The 21509-nt window shown below is 42.5% G+C and overlaps 1 protein-coding gene and 1 long non-coding RNA gene across 2 annotated transcripts in view; one reads left to right on the forward strand and one right to left on the reverse strand.

Annotated features, from left to right (window-relative positions):
• Nucleotides 1–8396, forward strand: part of LOC309358136 — a 322055-nt gene extending 313659 nt beyond the window's left edge. Inside the window, exons 2-3 of the long non-coding RNA XR_014163349.1 lie at nucleotides 6218–6607; nucleotides 6672–8396. This is a non-coding gene — a long non-coding RNA (uncharacterized lncRNA). The remainder of the gene's footprint in view (nucleotides 1–6217; nucleotides 6608–6671) is intronic.
• The window catches only part of LOC309357609 (cytosolic phospholipase A2 epsilon-like), a 55073-nt gene that overhangs the window by 23067 nt on the left and 10497 nt on the right, over nucleotides 1–21509 (reverse strand). Inside the window, exons 3-6 of the mRNA XM_081889920.1 lie at nucleotides 17070–17145; nucleotides 11907–12043; nucleotides 10759–10890; nucleotides 9078–9118 (exon numbers count right to left, since the gene is read on the reverse strand). Of these exons, the coding sequence (XP_081746046.1) occupies nucleotides 9078–9118; nucleotides 10759–10890; nucleotides 11907–12043; nucleotides 17070–17145 (386 nt within the window). The remainder of the gene's footprint in view (nucleotides 1–9077; nucleotides 9119–10758; nucleotides 10891–11906; nucleotides 12044–17069; nucleotides 17146–21509) is intronic.

A 21509-nucleotide genomic window follows, 5' to 3' on the forward strand; every position in this document is an offset into this window, starting at 1 on the left:
CACTTCTTTGGTGTGTCTAGATCCAGCCCAAGTGTTAATGTTATATAGTAGCAAATTTAGCTTCTGCTAAAATTTTAAAAAAGGAGGGGGCACGGGTGGCGCTGTGGGTTAAACCACAGAGCCTAGGACTTGCTGATCAGAAGGTTGGCAGTTCGAATCCGTGCAACGGGGTGAGCTCCTGCCAACCTAGCAGTTTGAAAGCACGTCAAAGTGCAAGTAGATAAATAGGTACCGCTCTGGCGGGAAGGTAAATGGCGTTTCCATGCGCTGCTCTGATTCGCCAGAAGCGGCTTAGTCAAGCTGTACACCGGCTCCCTCAGCCAATAAAGCGAGATGAGCACCGCAACCCCAGAGCCGGTCATGACTGGACCTAATGGTCAGGGGTCCCTTTACCTTTACCTTTAAAACTAAAAAAAAAGGAGAAACTAATGTTGAGTGTGAATGTGTGCAACAGAAGAAAAGATGGAATCAAACTCTGATAATACATCTAAAATGTAAGAAGTACTGTATATGTTCTGGGAAAATAACTGGAAGTTAAATGATAAAAGGGAACGATGGTGGCACTGTTATTCTAAAGCAGCAATGCAGCAGCAAGCAAAGGCTATAGCAGCCAAGTCTGCTGCTTGTGGCTTGAAAGCCAAACAGAAAGTTTGTGACTGTTGCTATGGGAACAAAGGGGCAGTCCATTCTGTACTGAGCACCGGATGTTAGCTCAGTGGGTTTGATATATGACCTGTACTGGAAGTACATGGGAGGAGTTTATTCTAACTGCTGATGAGTGCAGACATGTTTTCTCTGTACTGAAGTAAAAGACAGGAATAAAAGATGTAAATAGATTTCTGTCTGCTTCTTTCCCCTCCCTGGGGACACCAAAGGGGAGAGAGGAAGAACGGTGTGTTTTTCTCACAGTCTGAGAAGAATCGCCGAGACCTCGGCTGCTTATCAGCAGAGTGGCGCAGCCGGGAGGTCACATGGAATATCTGCCGGTGCCTGGAAGACTGGCACATCCCTCTGACCGGGCAGAATTCTAACAGGCACATCATGTGTATGGTGTGTGAAATCTCCTAGCACCATTATCAGCAGCAATTGCACAAAAAATTCCCATCTGGCTACAACCCATAAGCACTGTTCTGACAAATGTTCCCCACCCCCCAAAAAAAGAAAAGTTGCCCCAAACGCTCCAGGCATTTGCCTTACTGAACACTTCTTTCTTTCATGGCTCGCCAAATGCCAGGATTATTCATTAATCCCTGACTAAAACAATCCCATAAGGATTCAACTCAGTCAATATCTCCAATGGCACAGATATGAAACATTTCTACCAAAATGAAATGTACACATAAGTTGGTGTGAAGTTTGGTCTAAAGGGCTGTCTTTTCTCCCGAAAAACACTTGGATGGGTTCACAAAATAATTCACCTTCCTTTTTTTCTTTTTTTTAAATATTTTTATTAAAGTTTCAACAAATTTTTATCGTAACAACACAAAACAACACAATAACAGACAGAACACAATATAAAACATACAAAAACAGAAAAAGGTATATAAGTTCAAATCTTAATTTCTTGTAGCTTACTTTCCCGACTTCCTCACACCTCCCCTTTCCGTATTCCAGTTTCTAATTTGTTTTCAGCAAATCCTTCCACTATTTTGATTAATTTTAATATTGCTTATTTTCTTTTAAATTAACCATTCCGCTACTGACCACTTATCTTCTAATCCCCCATCATTTTAACGTTGGTTAATATTGCTATATTTCTTTACTTATAGCTCATCAAACATCTTTACATATTCCTTTCAACTATGTCACTAATGCCGCACTATCTTTATATCGTGCATCACTTTAACATTCAAATAATTTGCAATGTTTTTGCAGATAGTCTTTAAATTTCTTCCAATCTTCTTCCGTTTGTTCTTCTTCCGTATCTCGGATTCTGCCAGTCATTTCTGCCAATTCCATGTAGTCAATCAATTGCATCTGCCATTCTTCCAGGGTGGGCAAATCTTGTGTCTTCCAGTACTTTGCGATGAGTATTCTTGCTGCTGTTGTTGCATACATAAAGAAAGTTCTGTCCTTCTTTAACACCCTCTGGCCGACAATGCCCAAGAGAAAGGCCTCTGGTTTCTTTTTTTATATATATATATAAATATTTATTAAGGTTTTTAGAAAGAAAGTACAATAATAATAAACATTATTGCTTTGTTTTAACAAAGTTTCATAATATTCTTGAGCTTCCTCACGTCTCCCGCTCCCATTTACATCTTTAATAAATTTTGTCAAGCAAATTATCATCTTATTTCCAAATCTATAACCACATAAATACCGTAAAATAATTCTCCTACTAATTGTTTCTCTTAATCTCTCTTATCCTCAATTCTTAATCTATTTTAATGATGGCCAATTATTTATAACCAAGCATCCTTCTTAACATTCCACTAAGTCACAATGTTTCTGCAGGTAGATCTTGAATTTCTTCCAATCTTCTTCAATCCTTTCTTCTCCCAGGTCTCGGATTCTGCCAGTCATCTCCGCCAGTTGCATATAGTCCATCAGTTGCATCTGCCATTCTTCCAGTGTGGGTAGATCTTGAGTTTTCCAGTTCTTAGCGAGTAGTATCCTTGCTGCTGTTGTTGCGTACATGAAAAATGTTCTATCTTTCTTTAACACCTTCTGGTCGACAATGCCCAGAAGAAAGGCCTCTGGTTTCTTGGTAAAGGTATACTTAAACACCTTTTTCAACTCATTATACATCATTTCCCAGAAGGCCTTCACTTTAGGGCAAGTCCACCAGAGGTGGAAGAATGTTCCTTCATTTTCTTTACATTTCCAACATTTGTTATCAGACGAATGGTATATTTTGGCAAGTTTAACTGGGGTCATGTACCATCTGTATATCATTTTCATTACATTTTCTTTCAAAGCATTACATGCAGTGAAATTCAACCCAGTGGTCCACAACCTTTCCCAGTCCTCAAACATAATGTTATGCCCAATGTCCTGTGCCCATTTTATCATAGCCGACTTAACCATTTCGTCTTGCGTATTCCATTTCAGCAGCAAATTATACATTCTTGAAAGTACCTTAGTCTTAGGTTCTAACAGCTCTGTTTCCAATTTCGATTTCTCCACCTGGAATCCTAACTTTTTGTCACTTTTAAAAATTTCCTTAATCTGAGCGTAATGTAACCAGTCTCGCACTTTATCCTTCATTTTCTCCATACTCTGCAATTTCCAGTTGTCCCCAGAAAGGCCTCTGGTTTCTTAAGGAAGGTATACTTAAATACCTTTTTCAGTTCATTATAGATCATTTCCCAGAAAGCCTTAACCTTTGGGCACGTCCACCAGAGGTGAAAGAATGTTCCCTCAGTTTCCTTACATTTCCAACATTTATTGTCAGGCAAATGGTATATTTTTGCAAGCTTGACTGGTGTCATGTACCACCTATAAATCATTTTCATAATATTTTCTTTCAAGGCATTACATGCCGTGAATTTCACACCAGTGGTCCATAACCATTCCCAGTCAGCAAACATAATGTTATAACCGATGTCTTGTGCCCACTTAATCATAGCTGATTTGACCGTTTCATCCTGAGTATTCCACTTTAACAGCAAGTTGTACATTCTTGAAAGTACCTTGGTCTTAGGTTCTAACAATTCCGTTTCTAATTTTGATTTTTCCATCTGGAAACCTATTTTTTTATCCATATTAAAAACCTCTCTAATTTGGTAATAGTGTAGCCAGTCTCGCACTTTATCTTTTAATTTCTCAAAACTCTGCAATCTCCATGTGTCTCCATTTTGTTCTAGTATCTCCCAATATTTCGGCCATTTGGCCTCCATATTGAGTCTTTTCAGAGCCTTAGCTTCCATAGGCGACAACCACCTTGGGGTCTTATTTTCCAACAAATCTTTGTATCTTGTCCAGACATTAAAAACTGCTTTCCTGACAATATGGTTCTTGAATGCTTTATCACAAAATAATTCACCTTCATCTCGCTGTGAGAATGTAAATATTGTAGGGGACAAACCAGTGCAGTGTAGTGGCCAAAGAACAGGACAAAGACTAGGAAAATTCAGGTTTAGATCTCTTGGGTCAGTTATGCTCTCCCAGCAAAACCTACCACACAGGGGTGTTGTTAAGATTCAATAGGGTGGAGCATGAAGAAACTTGTTAGCCATTCCGAACTCCTTAGAGGGAGGGTGATTTAAAAATGCAATAAAATAAATTATAAAAACAGTGCCAGCACTAAAACAAATATTTAAAAAACATAGACGAATACTTTACTAAAAAGAAAAAAGCATACAAGTTTGATTTTTCTTCATAGTCAATGTTTTAATAAATATCTTATACATTTTATACATTTATTTACATTTTTCTTTAGTTTTTTTTCTTTGTGGTTTTCACGTAAGCTTCTTGCTGTTCCAGGAATACATAATTGTGCTCAGTTTCAAATCTGCTGGAAAGAGAGAAAAGTTAAATTAACCACCCATAGGCAGCATGTCCACAAAGATCAATGTTTAGGAATCAAACTCCCTCCTATGAGCCCAAATCCATGAGTAGGGCTTTCATGGTTTCCTCATCCATCTCCACAGCAAGAAGACGCCACAGAAGGGCTGGTGGGAACCACAATATTCACATAATACAAGGTGAGAAGTTTGTCTTCCATGCCTTGTTACATACTCTTTAACCTTCTTCTCTCAGTCAAATGCCCCAAAGTGGGGAAAGGATGCCTTCTGGTATAGACATGCCCTATAAATTACATTTAGGAATGTGAACCGCTATTTGCTTCTTCGAGAACTACAAAGAGTTTATTAACCTCGAATCCTGTGCTCCGTTAGAAGCCAGGAGGCCTAGGGATATCGATACTGCGAATCCACCGGATCCAGCGTGTTCCCGTCGCTATAAGGCCTCCTTCATTATCACCACCACGAGGAACAGGAGGAGGAGCAGTAGTACGTGCAGCAGCAGCAACTCGGGGCTGTCTTTGGACCCTATGAACAAACAAGAGGAAAAAATGTTGTCACTTGTGAAACACGACAAAGCAATACAGGAAAACAAAAACACACCAATGGAGTAACTTAAGAAGAGGAAGAACTTACCTCCTCAGTCCCTGCCTACTGGGGCATCAGTTGCCTCCTTTAGGCAAATCTGGCCTCCATGTGGAGACTCAGTGGAGGATGGCCAAAGCATTCCATGACTCACCCCTGTGTAAAAAGGTAAAGGACCCCTGGACGGTTAAGTCCAGTCAAAGGTGACCTTGGGGTTGTGGCGCTCATCTCACTTTCAGGCCGAGGGAGCCGACGTTTGTCCACAGACAGCTTTCCGGGTCATGTGGCCAGCATGACTAAACCACTTCTGGTGCAACAGAACACCGTGACAGAAGCCAGAGCACACAGAAACACCGTTTACCTTCCCACCACAGTGGTACCTATTTATCTGTTTGCACTGGTGTGCCTTCAAACTGCTAGGTTGGCAGGAGCTGGGACAGAGCAACGGGAGCTCATTGTGTTGCGTGGATTCGAACCGCCGACGTTCTGATCGGCAAACTCAAGAGGCTCTGTGGTTTAGACCACAGCGCCACCCCCTGTGTACAGCTGCTCCAAGTGGTCAGAGGAATCATGGCATCTGGCTCAAGCATGAAGTTCATACATACCTGCTTCATAACATGATGCTCCCCAGCTTGAAGCACTCAGCTTGTGAACTGAGCACTTTGTCCCCCAAAGTTCTTCTCTGGTTCAGTAAACTTCTGGAGAAGTGTGCCACAACAATAACTACTCAATAGAGATATCAGGAGTCTGAGATGCCACTGAACATGCTCACAATAGAAATGCAAGTGCCTTGGGCCTTGTGGTTTCCACGGCTCCTGGACATGCCTACTGAATCCCTGCTGCTGCCATTTCAGTGTCCCAGGCATCAGAAAGGAATGGTCATTGCTCCCATTGCAGCAAGGTCGGTGAAGGGAAAGGGGCAGAATTCAGGAATTTACAGGTGTGGGGAAAGGAGATGGGAGGAGGAAATGGCATTTTGACCCATTCACACTCCCCATGATGTTATCAGAACTGCAGCACAACTTCCACATATTGGTACTGAGCCCAGAAAAATGAGATGTGTTGAAATATACAAATTGAGCTGAAGAGAGTTCACCCATCACTAATTTTGTTCATGGACCACGTAACACCCAAAGCAAATACTGATGTCTCGTAATAACAGAAAGAAGCGCAGCTGCAATGCTGTAATGTACACAAACACACCGACAACTGTTGTTAAATTCAAAATTTCACCATTTTTTGGTGCCAGCAATTCTCCCCAGGCATTTCATGTTGACCTGCGATTTTAGTAGGTGTCAATGTTTTTAAATGACTCATTTTATTTGTTATATTTTATTTTTGTGTATCTTGTTTTTAATGTTTGTTTCTTATTGGTACTGTCTTGTAAAGCACTTAGAGGCATTTTGTTCGAGTAAGTGATATACAGTACGTATTTTGTTAAGTAAAATAAATAAATAATGCTAACTATTGAATCAATTGATTTTTTTATGGTTGTGATGGCATATAATACCAAATGTAAAGGTAATTTCCAATGCCAGGTATGTAGTGATGGGAGAGTGGAGAGAGAGGGAGAGGGAGAGGGAGAGGGAGAGGGAGAGGGAGAGGGAGGGAGGGAGGGAGGGAGGGAGGGAGGGAGGGAGGGAGGGAGGGAGGGAGGGAGGGAGGACTGGCTGTACTTGGAACAAGAAGTTCCCCTTTACAAATCCACACATAAAATTCCCAGAAAAATGGCATGGCATACAAACTGAAAGTTGTTCCAATAGAAATTATTAAACCAAAGTTAAAATAACACCTGCTTAAGAGTTAGTGATTCCTTCCAACTATGATTCTGTGATGAGATGTTTCAAGTGATGTTTAGTGCTCATGAACCACACTGAGCTACAGTGGTACCTCGGGTTACAGACACTTAAGGTTACAGACTCCGCTAACCCAGAAATAGTATCTTGGGTTAAGAACTTTACCTCAGGATGAGAACAGAAATCACACGGTGGCAGCACGGCTGCAGCAGGAGGCCCCATTAGCTGAAGTGGTACCTCAGGTTAAGAACAGTTTCAGGTTAAGAACAGACCTCTGGAATGAATTAAGTTCTTAACCCGAGATACCACTGTACTTGTCTTCAGTGGCAGATAAGCAAGGGCAGCAGAACGAACTCCCCCTGCCCTGTCTGCCTGAGGCTGCACTGCCCAAGCTGACAAAATGAGCACACCCCAGACCAGTTGCTGCCACACCATTCAAACTCCTACTGCTGGCAGCAACTGCCTGCCTGAGCCCTCTGTGGCCAGGCCAATGCCTTGCTGAGATGTGAAGCACCAGTGTCACCCCACCTGAGTCCCCCACTGACACCTCCTTGATTTATCTTCCCCATCTAAAATGGTCAGGCCTCCTTGCATTTTGAAAACATGTATAAAGACACGGTCAGAAAAAAATCTGAAATCACACGCCCTTGTCCTTTCAGAAGGACCAGTGTCAAATCTTAGAGCCACTTCAAACATGATGGATCACTATTACATGCAAGGGGAAATGGAAAACTATTGGCAATTGCTGCTCACCTGACTACTTCGTTCACTACATGGTGTACAAGTGAGGTTAATGATTCACATTTTCCCAACCCATATAGGTAGTGAAGCAGATCCAGGAGAGGTACACATAGTGTGCTGCACTCCGCTTGCACACTTCTCCCACATTATTTGAACATATTTGGAGCATCTCTTAGACGCATGCACTCCATCTCCCAAAGCTCCTGGGACTAAGGTCATTTGCAGTTAGTGCCATTTTTAATAAACAAAGACACACAATTTAAAATATTTCCAGGTGAGTTCCCTTCCAGGCATTTTTAAGACACAAAGAGTAAACCATAAGCAGAGTATAAATGGGTTCAGGTTTTATGTGTTTCATCCGTTTCTGGGATAAAAATGATATAAGGAAATAAGACGCCACTATGCAGCCAGTGTTTCAGCCTGAAGAATGATACCTGATAGTGAATATACTAATCCAAACAGGGTTGGAACACAAAGAGGACCAAAGACTGAGGCCACCACAGAACCAATGTACAGTTTCGCAGCCACTCTTTCAGTGGATAACATTCTCTGAATTTTAGTATAAAAAATAAAAATCTCGGGACCAGATTCAACTAAGCTATTCTGCTAACAGAAGCCAGTGCAAAGCTCCTGCAGGTGCAAGAGGGCTTCTCCCACACACCTCCCCTCAAAGTGCTACCACATCATTACACCAGATTTCATTAGCATGGAAGAAATGCTTTTGAATTTGCATTTTTGAAACCTGCCATATTTTGAATTGGCTAGACTTTTTTTTTTTGCTTTGCTTTGTATTTTGTATCCTATTGTATGCTCATAGGTAAAGGTAAAGGTAAAGGTACCCCTGCCCGTACGGGCCAGTCTTGACAGACTCTGGGGTTGTGCGTCCATCTCACTTAAGAGGCCAGGGGCCAGCGCTGTCCGGAGACACTTTCGGGTCACATGGCCAGTGTGACATCGCTGCTCTGGCGAGCCAGAGCTGCACACGGAAACACCATTTACCTTCCCGCTGGTAAGCGGTCCCTATTTATCTACTTGCACCCGGAGGTGCTTTCGAACTGCTAGGTTGGCAGGCGCTGGGACCGAGCAGCGGGAGCGCACCCCGCAGCAGGGATTCGAACCGCCGACCTTTCGATCAGCAAGTCCTAGGCGCTGAGGCTTTAACCCACAGCGCCACCTGTGTCCCGTTTGTATGCTCATAATTCAGCTCAAATGCTGATGGTAAAAAAAATGAGCCTCTTTTTGGTTTCATTGACTAATCTCAGCACAGCTAATTTCTCTCACCAAGGCAAACACACCAGCAAATAACAGATTCCTAAGCCACGCAAGAAATGTGTTTGCAGCAGCCCTGCTAATCGACCATTACATCCACAGTCTCCCCAACATCTGTGTTACACACAAACACACAAATTATAATTTCCTCTTATAGCCGCACTGATGTGATTCTGCACATAAATTATAGAGTCTTTGCAATATTAAGAGTTGTACTCACATGGGCTGTAATGTGAACTCTACCTCCAACTCTTCCTGTGTCTAAAAAAAAAAATAGAAAAAAGAATGACTCCTCCCTATACAAAATCTCCTTTTCTACATATCCATTGATAATATTTTATTTTTGGCACTTTAACCTTCTCACAACTTGCAGAGTAGAAAGTAAAGTATGCCTCATTATCATAAGTATCATTTTAAGTGTTTACAGTCTTTTAATATCAATGTAGACACTATTTGGATGCTACAACCTTAGTTCCTTCCTAAATAGTCCCACTATTTCTCCTCTCCTTTCATACCCATGGGGAGACAGGAAGCTTCCATTTCCAATTTTGAACAATCCAGTATTCCCCATGACATTCAGACTTGGGGGACTTTGATTTGTTTAAATTATGGTTAGTGAAATTAAACCAGGATTTGACTGTTCTCAAGCCATGGTTTAAACAATCCACAGTTCCCAGAGTTCAGATGTCACAAGGAATACTGACTTCTTCTAAATCGGGAACAATGTCTTCCAATCTCCTCTGGTACACAAAACAAGTTGAGAGGGGGATTGAATAGATGTATAAACATAGCAGTAAACCATGGCTTTCCCTTACGTATGAACTGAGCTAATGCAAGTTTACATCTGGGAAGTCACACTTGTGTATCTGAACATAATTCAATTATTCCTTCAGGTCCAGAAAATGTGTTGTTGCAAAAGTTACTTCTAAAAGCAGCGAAGTAAAGTAGCAAGTACATATCTTGTTTGTAACAATATGAAACACAATATTATTTTGTCATACTCACTCTAAAGGATTCTAATACTGTACAATTAAGCTTTAATGACTTATTTTATAGTTCCATATTTAATAATAAAAATAAATTAACTAGACAACCCTGAATATATTGGATTTTCATTTTTCCCCACTGACAAGCTCCATGATTTTCAAAGTTAAAAGGCAAAAACTTCGATGTTATATTCAGCCCAATTGTAATCTAAACTTTGAAGAGAGCTTAATTTTGAAAAAGCATTTAAGCGATAATTTGGCTATCAACATTATACATGAGCAAAATCAGTAAACAGGTTTACTCTTTAAAATGCACACAAATGACCAAATGTTGACAAAACTCAGTTTCTGCGTACCAAAATTGCTGAGATGTTCACACTTTTGGTCATTATCATATCAGCCTATGTGCCCCGGAAATGTTATTTAAAAATCCACACATTAATCGAAATGCAATAAAGTGAGTATCTAATGCAGGGTAAAGTCCAATAATGCAATGAGCTGGTTCACATGTACTGCTAAGTCATGCTTAGCATAAATGCATGTAAGCATCCAGGCTCCCAGATAGGAAAATCCATCTGCTTTGCTCTCTCATCTGGTCCTGCTGCTTCTGCCATGCAGAGACCTAAACCATGGTTGGCATAGCACATCATCTGAACCCAGGATTATGGCTTGACTCACTCCAGACAAACCACAAAGTTTGTTAGAGGGCTACATCCTTTGGTTTGTCTTGAGGAGATAAACCATGAGCCATGGCTTAGCTCACTGCAACTGCAGAACTAGAAAACTGAGCAAAGCAAGAGTAATGTCATTTAAGCAACAATTTAACTTAGTGCTCCATGGAAATTGAGCCAATATGTCACAGGCATGCAGTTGTTTCACTGTACGTATATTTCTCAGTGTAACTTCACCACTCACCGCTGGATTCAAGTTGAAGTTCACACGACTAGTTCGCCCAGTTTGCAGTTTACCGACATCAAAGAGAACTGTGAAAAGGTGGTCATCTTTGGTGAATGTATCTTCATCACAGACTTTTAGCTCCAGAATATTCTAGTAATAGAAACACATTGTGATAATAATTCTTTTTAGAAACCTGTATTTTGAGTTTCAAAGAAATGACAAATGAACTATGCAGGCTAGCGTATGCAAGTTCTGTTTCTTTAGGTCCATGAGGGATATGTAAATAAAACAGCCTATCTTTCTGGTTCCTCACTCCTAAAACTTATAGGCCTCTCCCCCAGAAGCTGTGTTTTCAGATGTCAACTGTTCTTTGCTGTTCTCTTTTCAGAAGCAGGTAAAGAGATTTTGGAGACTGCTATTTTTCTATTGTTTTATATAATTTTAAGCTGTGCTTTTATATTGTTTGAACAATGTGTTTGCTTTTATTTCACTCTGTAAACTGCCTTGTGAAGATTGCTATTGTAAGAGAGTCTGTAAGCTTATTTTAGTTTTGTTTAACAGCGTTTGTAAATGTAAACTTGAAAAAATGAATGAAATTCTTAATTTTAATCAACAGTGTTGCACACTTTGGGAGTTCATCTTATGTGGGGGGGATTACTAAAGGGGGATTACCACATTTTGCCTGCATACTGCTTAAATTATTATTTTGAATGCTTTGGGTCACTATGCTCATTCAGGGTGGAATCCATTTGGTTCCCTTGTAAGATGTTGCAGTGTGGACTGCTCCTGCTCAGGCTTCCAGCCAGCCTTCCGTCCAGGATATTCTATTCCATTACCCCTCTACCCCAATTTTCTCAAACCCCCTCCTCACCTAAAAGTTGGTATTCCATGTCTGCTGAGCATGATCAGTCTTTACTACACTGTTTTGTGGTGGGTGCCCTGTCCGTCTGCCCCCCCCCCCACACACACACACAGGTTTTTTCACTAAATATATTTTAGGGTTTCTGCAACCCTTTGAGTTCCTCCAAACCCACTGCCACTTCCCTCTTGCATGCAGATGTCGTCCCAGACTCAGAGAATGAGTTTGGGAATAGTATATAAGATTCATTTGTTAAGAGAACCTAATTAGAATGAGCAACGTGGAAAAAAAATACACATGGCCTCACCTTTACACGGCTGTCAATCCTGTAGCAAAAGGATTGATTCCACACTGGATTTTTACTGTTGGAAACAGTTATGGTCCGGACTTTTTCACTTGTAGCAGTTGGCAAGGACAGACACACGTAGCAATCAGATTCAGTAACTGTAGAATAAGAGGATAAATTATATGGGGGTCCTTCAATGCTGAAACAGATAGAGTATTACTGAGGCCTTGTCTGCATTATAAATTTACAGCAGTATCATACCACTTTAACCAGTCATGGTTCCCCCCCCAAAAAAAAGTAGAGTTTGTTAAGAGACCCATATTCCCCTCCCAGAGCTACAGTACAGTTTCCTGGGAGGAGGGTAAAGGTAAAGGTAAAGGTACCCCTGCCCGTACGGGCCAGTCTTGACAGACTCTGGGGTTGTGCGCCCATCTCACTTAAGAGGCCAGGGGCCAGCGCTGTCCGAAGACACTTCCGGGTCACATGGCCAGTGTGACATCGCTGCTCTGGTGAGCCAGAGCTGCACACGGAAACGCCGTTTATCTTCCCGCTGGTAAGCGGTCCCTATTTATCTACTTGCACCCGGAGGTGGTTTCGAACTGCTAGGTTGGCAGGCGCTGGGACCGAGCAGCGAGAGCGCACCCCGCAGCAGGGATTCGAACCGCCGACCTTTCGATCAGCAAGTCCTAGGCGCTGAGGCTTTAACCCACAGCGCCACCTGTGTCCCCCGGGAGGAGGGACTGTCTGTTAAACCACTTAGGGAATTGTAGGTCTGTGAGGGCAATAGGGAAGGGTGCTGGAGTCTGACTCAGGGGATGGGGGGTAGTGTTTGGTGGGGACCGGTACCAGCCAGGAGGCAAGAATCAGAGGCAGGAGGCAAGCTTCAGAGCTAGAGGAAGAGGAGGAAAAGGCAGGCCAGGCAAGTGAAGGGCTGGGTGCTTCCCCACCCTCCCCTGCACCACTGTCTCCCAGAATTAAGAAGGAACTGAAAAGGGATGTGCAAAGGAAATTTCCAAGCAGGCACCATCATGGGCTGCATGCACACAGCCCATTGGCAGGGAGGTACACAAACTGGTGGGGAGGGCTGGCCCTGTTTCCACAACTGCTCCATAGAGCACAGACCTGGAAATAGCTGCCTAGCCATTCAGTAGCATAGCGTGGGTTGCCAGTGTCCAGGGCTGCACAGAGGAGAGGGTAGGAGGGAGGGAAATGGAGGAGGTTAGCATGCACATTCAACTGTCTAACAGCATCCACATCACCCGGGAGAGAGCAGCAACAGAGATAAGAAAATAAGAGTCATTCCATTGACTGGAAAGGCCACTTCCTGGTTCACATGGAGAAGCAGCTTTTAACAGAGCCCAGCATTGGAAGTGCACAGCTGTATTGAGGCAGCACTGGGTGTTGAAATTTTGTGGCCCTAATAATTTTGAGCCTGAGACAACTGCCCTTGTGCCATCCCCATGCTACACCACTGTAGCTCTGAGCCCAGCTTTGGCTGGGGAGGGCGGGATATAAATAATTTATTATTATTATTATTATTATTATTATTATTATTATTATTATTACTACTACTACTACTGCTACTACTACTACTACTACTATTGGTGTGTGTAGATGTCCAGAGCTGTAGAAGTGACTGTGTTATCTTTGACAACAGATATTTAACTATCTGCCTTATGTATTCCTCTGGCTGAGAAGCACCCCTGACAGAGAGAATCAAGGCCTTCTGGGGTATTAAGGCTGTGAGCCCCTCCATCATAGGTTCAGGTTGTATATATGTGTAAATAAACCATCTATCATAAAGACACCACAGTCACCGCTGTCCATCTCACACCACACAGAGATTGGGGTGGCATGCAACAATAATGTCCAAACTAGCCAAAATTCCAGTGTCCTTAAATCGTATTATATACAGTAAATAATATATACTGTTTATATAGATATTATATGCAATCTGTATTATATACTTTTTGCCAAAGGTTTAAAAATACCTCTTCATAAAGGGCTTGAAAGAATCCACCTGTACCATTTGTCTCAATCTTTAGGTCTCTCTCTTACATAATTGCAGCTTCCGATTACATCACCTCTTTCCTAATAAGCATATCATTTTGTCATCACTACCCGGCACTTAAGAGCTTTGCATTTTTACATGTACAAGAAAAGACATTTTGCAGAGTGTTGAACTCGTATGTGTCCAGTGACTGGTAATTAATTGCCATGTAGCAATGTGAGTCAACAATAATGAATCACTTGGCGGCTGCAATCTTCAGAGGAGTCACACTCATTTAGCATTGTCTTGAATATGTAATACCTTGGGTGTTAATTAAAACAGCCACATCCCCACCCTTCTATCCCACTTAATGCTCATCAGCATGGATCCAAAAACAAGAAAGTTCAGAGAAGGAAATAATACTCTTCCCTCCACCTGCCTTACCCCATGGCCAGCTGTGCCCCTAAAATCCTCTGGTGGGTTGTGGGCCTTCATAAACAGTGCAGGCTGGAGCACAAGAAGCTGATTGTGGGAGGGAAGGAGGAAAGGGATGGGAAACTTTCCTTCCATGAACTTCCTTATGTTAACTGGAGGGCGCCAGGCTGTGAAAGGCTGCCATAAGACAATAACAAATTGGCTTATTGGGAAAGGAGAGGGGGCATTCAGATGTGAGGAAACAGGAAGCCAAGCTTATTTGTGGTTTCCTAATTTGTTTCTCCCATTCATTCCTGGTGAGCAGCAAAATGGGAATGATCACGGAGCATGTAGCAGCACACTGCTGACACACAAGAAGAACCACAATGAACCAGAAAACTGGGCTTGGCCATTATGACATGTGAGGATGACCATTGAAGTCCAAAAGTGGGGTGGGGGATAGAAGGCTTTATCCCATGAAGCAAGGAGGAGCAGGAATGTGGGAATAGTGGATGAAAACTCAAAGTTCCTACTTGAACATAGAGAAACCATTGGTCAAATCAGATCACATTCTCCTTGTCCCTGTGGGTGGCAGGATTAGGAAATCAAACCTTGCCTTTGGATCCTGTGTTGCTGCCAAATGACACAACAGCCGTCCCCGTGTAACAATATATGAAACAGCAATGTTAAGATGTTTCATGTTTCTGTAATGTCACAGAGTGGCAATTGACTCATTATTACAATTAATAAGTCATTACTTTAAGCTATAAGCAGGAAACAAAGTGTGGTGGAGTCACTGGGGCACATACTGTATCATGTTCCTAATAGCTATGAAGTATTCTGCCTGTTGGACAACATATCTGTCTGCCCCAGGTGTCTAAAATGAAAGGAAGTCACAGAGATAACTGGGGCCAAACATTTGCAGCGTAACCAGAAATAACTTGTTTTCTACATATAACCCAAGAAGACAACCTTTTCCATAAGGAACCATCTTTTGAGAATGGGGGGAGGGAGCCATTAAAATTAAGGATGCTTTTTCCATGGAGCTTCATAAATTTAGGGGTTTTTTTGTTTTAATGGAGTTGTTTTTAAAGGACTCCCTTGACAATCAAACATTATTCAGAAAGGCTGGATGAGAATAGTCATTTGAAGGTTCATGGAATCTGGTGGACAGTGTGGATTTCCTTTGCAACATGATTACTGTGGTATGGAACTGGGGTGTGCACCAACCACAAGATTCAGTTCACAGCCTGATTTCGTACATCAGAAAACAGCTTGATTTGTTCTGAAGCACTTTGGTGTCAAATACAAATCCTGGTTTTGGAAGAAGAAGAAAATGAAGCATCACGGCCTTCCTAGTCACTAAATTCCAACCCACTGCTCCATTGGTGGAGTAGGAGTAGAGGCAGCAGCAGCTTCTGGCGGGATCTCACCAAAATCTCATGAGACCTCACGGAATGCACAAAATTTCATAAGATTTTGGTGAGAAGCTGCCACTGTGCAAGCTTTGTAAGGGAAGTGGCAGTGTGGGCAGAATGCTACCCCTGTGTAAGGTCAAGTAGAAAGTATCTTTCAGATGACCCTGGTGGTCTACCTTGACTCTGTCCATGTTCATCCTTCATCATATAGATGCCAGCAGGATCCTGAGGGATCATGACAAGTCTTCTCTTGCCGATAGACCCACTCCAGAAATAAGGGAACCCTTTGCAGACATTGCATGAAGACTGAATGCTCAATTTACCAAAGCAGTAGCAACTTCAACAATAGTGTTATACATTTTGGGGACCCCAAAAACCCTAGAAATTAATAAACGGTAAAATTTTCATTATCTGAAGCAAAGATTGCAGGCCAGTGGAAAAATACAAGCTAAGCTTCCTTTCCAAACCTCACCTGGGATAGAGGCATTAACATGACAAAAGGTTTTTAATCTGTTGGGAGCCACCCAGAGTGGCTGGGGAAACCCAGCCAGATGGGCGGGGTATAAATAAATAATAATTTGCCCATCTAAGAGGAATCTTGGGCCTGGGCAGACAGAAGATTGCCAGGGTAACTGGGTGTGAGATGACAAGAAAAAGGTGTCTTTAGAAAGATGTGCTGGGAAGAAGGGGGGGGAGAGAGAGATCCATCTTGGGCAGGATGGCTGAAGGCTGGCGGGCTGGGAGAGATGCTTTTGACTCCTGTTCAAGCCCTACTTGAAATGACCATGCTGTAAGATCTGGACTCTCTCCATGCAGACTGATCTTGTAAATATGTCAATAAACCATATTTCTTAAAGCTATGACAGTCTCTGCCACAACTTCAATTCTGCTGGAGTGGATTTTTCTGTGAAAAGGCTTGAGAGCTCAACTGTGCTACTAAACACAAATTTCCAGTTTGATCATGTGCACAAAGGCATCCTGTTCCTTAATTCTTAGCATATGGCTAAGTGGGACACATTTCTGTTTACTCTGCATACAGTGCGCTCCCACCACTGGTTTGGGAAGCAGGGTGCACACAACATTAGCCCCAATCCATACATATCCTGTATCTATCCTGGCATTTCTTATGCAGTGTTGTATTTTGATGCATTTCCCCCCCAAAACCAGCTTCAATCTGGACTGAGAAAAAGAAAAGCCTCATTGCATGTTAAGCTGGTAAGGTTGGCTGCCCAGCTGAGCCACAATTTTGTACCTGGCTGTGGTTGATCAACCTCAGGGTTCTAGCAAAAACAAAGTAGATCTGCAAGTCTGCCCACCCAGCTCTAGGAGGAGGGAATATTTGGCAGCAACAGAGATACTCACAAATATCTGCCTTCTGGATATTCCTGGCTCTCAGTATTCTTATTGTGAGGAGTCTGAAAGGAGTTTCTTCTTTGTGCTGATATAAAAAAGCAACAATAAATGAATGGACATGGGGATTTGAGGGTGCCATTAACATGCATATATACAAATAGGATGGGAAATGAATGATATAGCATAAAATGGGGAAAAGTTTTGCTTCTGCAATTTGGTGATTTCTCACTGATGCAATGCAGTACTTCACAAAACACCTGCCCTGTTTGTATTGCATATTTTAGAAAAAGTGTTAAAGAGTTAGAGAAACGAATAAGCAGAAATTTATTAGAGTCAAGCCTCACAACCCCAAGCAGGAAACATTTCTCTGAGTGTAATTTCTAGCCAAATAGAGTCCTTATGAGACCTCTCCTCTTTGATAGTGAGCCCTCTGCATCACTTCCCAAAGTAGGGATCTCCCCCCCACACACACACACACTTGGGGAAGGTAGAGAAGGGAGGACCTGTTGCAAACAATGACTCAGCATAAGAGCAGGTAGAGAAGGAGCTGGATATATGAGTCTCCGACTCCTCTTTGCTTTTGCAGGGTTAATAGCTCCTCACTGAGCTCACTGGGCTTCCGGCTCCAGAAATCTTCCTGACTCAGCTACTGCTACGGCCCTGACTCTGGCTCCAGCCTCCTGGACTCATTAAAAGTAAAACAAGTCTATCAGTGACAACAAGCGAAACAGCTTGTTCCTTGCTGCACAAGTTCAGATCTGTGCATCTGGCAGCTTCACTGCTACAATTGTTTTAACTCTGTGTGGTTTTTTAAAAAAAAATATGTGGGGTTTTGTTACTGTTGTTTATTCTTGAGGGGAGATGTGCCTGGGAAGAGAGGAGATGGGAAGACCAGGGGCACAATTCTAATTTTGACCAATACAGTGCTGATTTTGACCTATACAGTGGTACCTCGGATGCAAACGGGATCCATTCCGGAGCCCCATTCACATCCTGAACAGAACGTGCACGGGTCACGTTTTGCCGCTTCCGCGCATGCGCGTGATTTTGACTGTCTGCACATGCGTGAGTGGCAAAACCCGGAAGTAACGCGCTCTGTTACTTCCAGGTCGCCATGGAGCGCAACCAGAAAATACTTATCCTGAAGCGTATTTATCCCGAGGTATGAGTGTAAAGCCTTAAATGGCTCAGGACCGCAATACCTCAACAACCACGTCTCTCCTTATGAAATTACCCAGACCCTGCAATCATCATCTGAGGCTCTTCTTCCCTCCTCTATGAGAGGTCTGGAGGGTGGCAAAACAAGAAGTATTGTTTAGGAAGGATCGCCTAGCACCTTCGTGCCATATCTTTAGTAAAGGTAAAGGGACCCCTGACCATTAGGTCCAGTCGTGAACAACTCTGGGGTTGAGCGCTCATTTCGCTCTATAGGCCGAGGGAGCCGGCGTTTGTCCGCAGGCAGCTTCCGGGTCATGTGGCCAGCATGACTAAGCCACTTCTGGCGAACCAGAGCAGCACACGGAAACACCGTTTACCTTCCCGTTGGAGCGGTACCTATTTATCTACTTGCACTTTGATGTGCTTTCGAACTGCTAGGTTAGCAGGAGCAGGGACCGAACAATGGGAGCTCACCCCGTCACGGGGATTCAAACCACCAACCTTCTGATCGGCAAGCCCTAGGCTCTGTGGTTTAACCCACAGCACTACCCACATCCCTATCTTTAGGCACCAAGCAGAAACATTCATCTTCTTCCAGGCCTTTGGGTAATTAAACAATCTATGGCCTTTTAAACTGTGGGAAGGGTTATAGTTTTTGTTTGTTATTATGTTAGGTATATTGTAAACCACCTTGTGATCCTCAGATGAAAGGAGGTACAGCAAATTAATAAATAATAACATAAATAAACAATGATGTAATCTGTTGTGGCAAACTACGTTTCCCCAGGCTCATGCTAAAACACAATGGCGACAGACCAAAGAAACATGAGCACACACAGCCTGACTGATTTGCTCAGAAGTCTCTACTGGATGAATCACAAAGGAATTCTCCGCCTCCTTCAATTGCCCAATTTCATTATGTTGTTCTGCCTCTGTGGTCTGAATTTTACGGTAATTTGGTGAACTTCCCACACAATAATCAATGTGGTGCAGTGCTTTGTAGCACAATGCTGGAATTAGTCTAGTGCTTCACAACATACTGCTGGAATTGTTTGGAAACTGTGACGAGGCAAGATATGATGGGATTTCAAACCCTGTGGCGTCATGCTGACATCACAAGACGGAATTACTGCACCATGTCCAACCTGATGGAAAGAGCTATCCATTTGGAAATCACCATGTGAATCAGCCATGATTGTCACGTTCTGTTGCACTGTTTGCCAGTGACTATTACTAATAGTGACTATTACTATTACTAATATGAAATGTGAGGAAAAGGTAAGGGACTACCAGTGCAAGTTTAGCCAATCAAACATAAAGCTGAAAAAGTTAAAGAAGACTGCATGCTGTGCATTGAAAGAAAACTATATGAAAATGATATATTGTTGGTATTTAACACCAAGCAAACTGGCAAAGATTTCGAATCCCCGCGGCGGGGTGCGCTCCCGCTGCTCGGTCCCAGCGCCTGCCAACCTAGCAGTTCGAAAGCACCCTCGGGTGCAAGTAGATAAATAGGGACCGCTTACCAGCGGGAAGGTAAACGGCGTTTCCGTGTGCAGCTCTGGCTCGCCAGAGCAGCGATGTCACGCTGGCCACGTGACCCAGAAGTGTCTTCGGACAGCGCTGGCCCCTGGCCTCTTGAGTGAGATGGGCGCACAACCCCAGAGTCTGGCAAGACTGGCCCGTACGGGCAGGGGTACCTTTACCTTTACCTTTAAACTGGCAAAGATGTATAAAACTAGTTCAAATGTTTCTGGAAATGTAAAAAGAAGGAACTTCTTTTTACTCTTTTCTATATGTGGTGGTTATGTGATAAAGTAAAGGTGTTCTGGGAAATGATCTATAATGAGTTAAAGAAAATGTTTAAATATACATCTGTTAAGAAACCAGAAGCCTTTTTGTTAGGTATAATAGGAGAAGAGCTACCAAGAAAAGATAAACAATTATTTATATATGCAACAACAGCAGCAAGAGTATTACCAGCCCAGAAATGGAAGCAAGAAGAACTACCATCAAAAGAAGATTGGCAAATTAAGCTAATGGACTATGCAGAAATGGCAAGACTGACAGGAAAGATCAGAAACCAAGGAGATCAATTATTTGAAAAAGAATGGAGTAAATATTTGAATTATTTAAAAGACCATTGTAAGCACTTAAAATTATTGGCAGAATTTTGAAGAGCTTGTATTGTGAATGTTTATTATAGGATTATTTTTTTTACATATTTGATTAAGAATTGGTATATTAATAACATGCAGTTAATTGGGAATTATTTTAGAAACCCATGGAGGGAAGGGAGGAGGTCTGAAGGTTAAATTGAAGTTGTAAAAAAAAGATATAAAATATGGATGTTATGGAAAATGTGAAAACAATAAAAATATTTATATTAAAAAAAAACATAAAGCTGAAGGTAAAATTCACTAAGGTGACAGAACACATGAGTTCTCGGGAGATTTTGGTGAGCTCTTGTGAGCGCTCATTGGAAGCCGGCGCTTAATGGGCACTTCATTCAGGTAAGAAATTTGTGGCACTGGGGGCAGGGGGGCAGGAGGGGCGTGTGGCATGGTCTCATTTTGCCTCAACCTGCAAAACAGAACACACCACCTCTGCGTCCCCTCTCCTCTCCCCATGCGCTGTCCTGGGGGTTCTGGGAATTTGATGGTGCACTGAGGTGGGGAGAAAGGGAAAGCTCTGCTGAATCAGCAGAACATTTGCCAAAGTTTGTTCCAGCAGCTAGCCATCAACTTTACCCTTTTGAATCAGGCTACTCGGTTTCTCAATATATATTTTTTAGCTAGGAAAGAGTTCGTTGTATTTTAATCCTTAAACCTAAACCAAATTTGTGGATTTCTCTGGCAAGCCCCAGCTGTCATAGTCAATGGTCAGGGATGATGCTGTGAGCCGCCCTGAGATCTTTGGATGAAGGGCGGTATACAAATTTAATAAATAAAAAGGAAATAATAAATACTGATGGGACCTGTTGTCCAGCAACATCTGGAAGGCCACAGGTTCCCCAGCCCTGTCCTTGTGAATAATAATGAATAGTCTCTGATTTCTCCCTTGAACAGCCTCTGCACATTGCTGTGATGCCATAAAAACTTCTCTTTTATGGAATTTTACCATTTCATGTACTATTTTGTATTTTAAAAAAGGCAAAGCAATGAGAGGGGGGAACAAACTAAAGCCCCCTTCCTTAAAAAGAGAAAATGGCATTAGGACAGTTTCAAGAGGCTATTCAAGATGCTAAGCAGTGGTATCCAAACGTTTTTCAAAGAGGGCCAGATCTGATGA

This window comes from Podarcis melisellensis, assembly GCF_964234715.1.
Source record: "Podarcis melisellensis genome assembly, chromosome: 1".
NCBI classification, from domain to species: Eukaryota; Metazoa; Chordata; class Lepidosauria; order Squamata; family Lacertidae; genus Podarcis; species Podarcis melisellensis.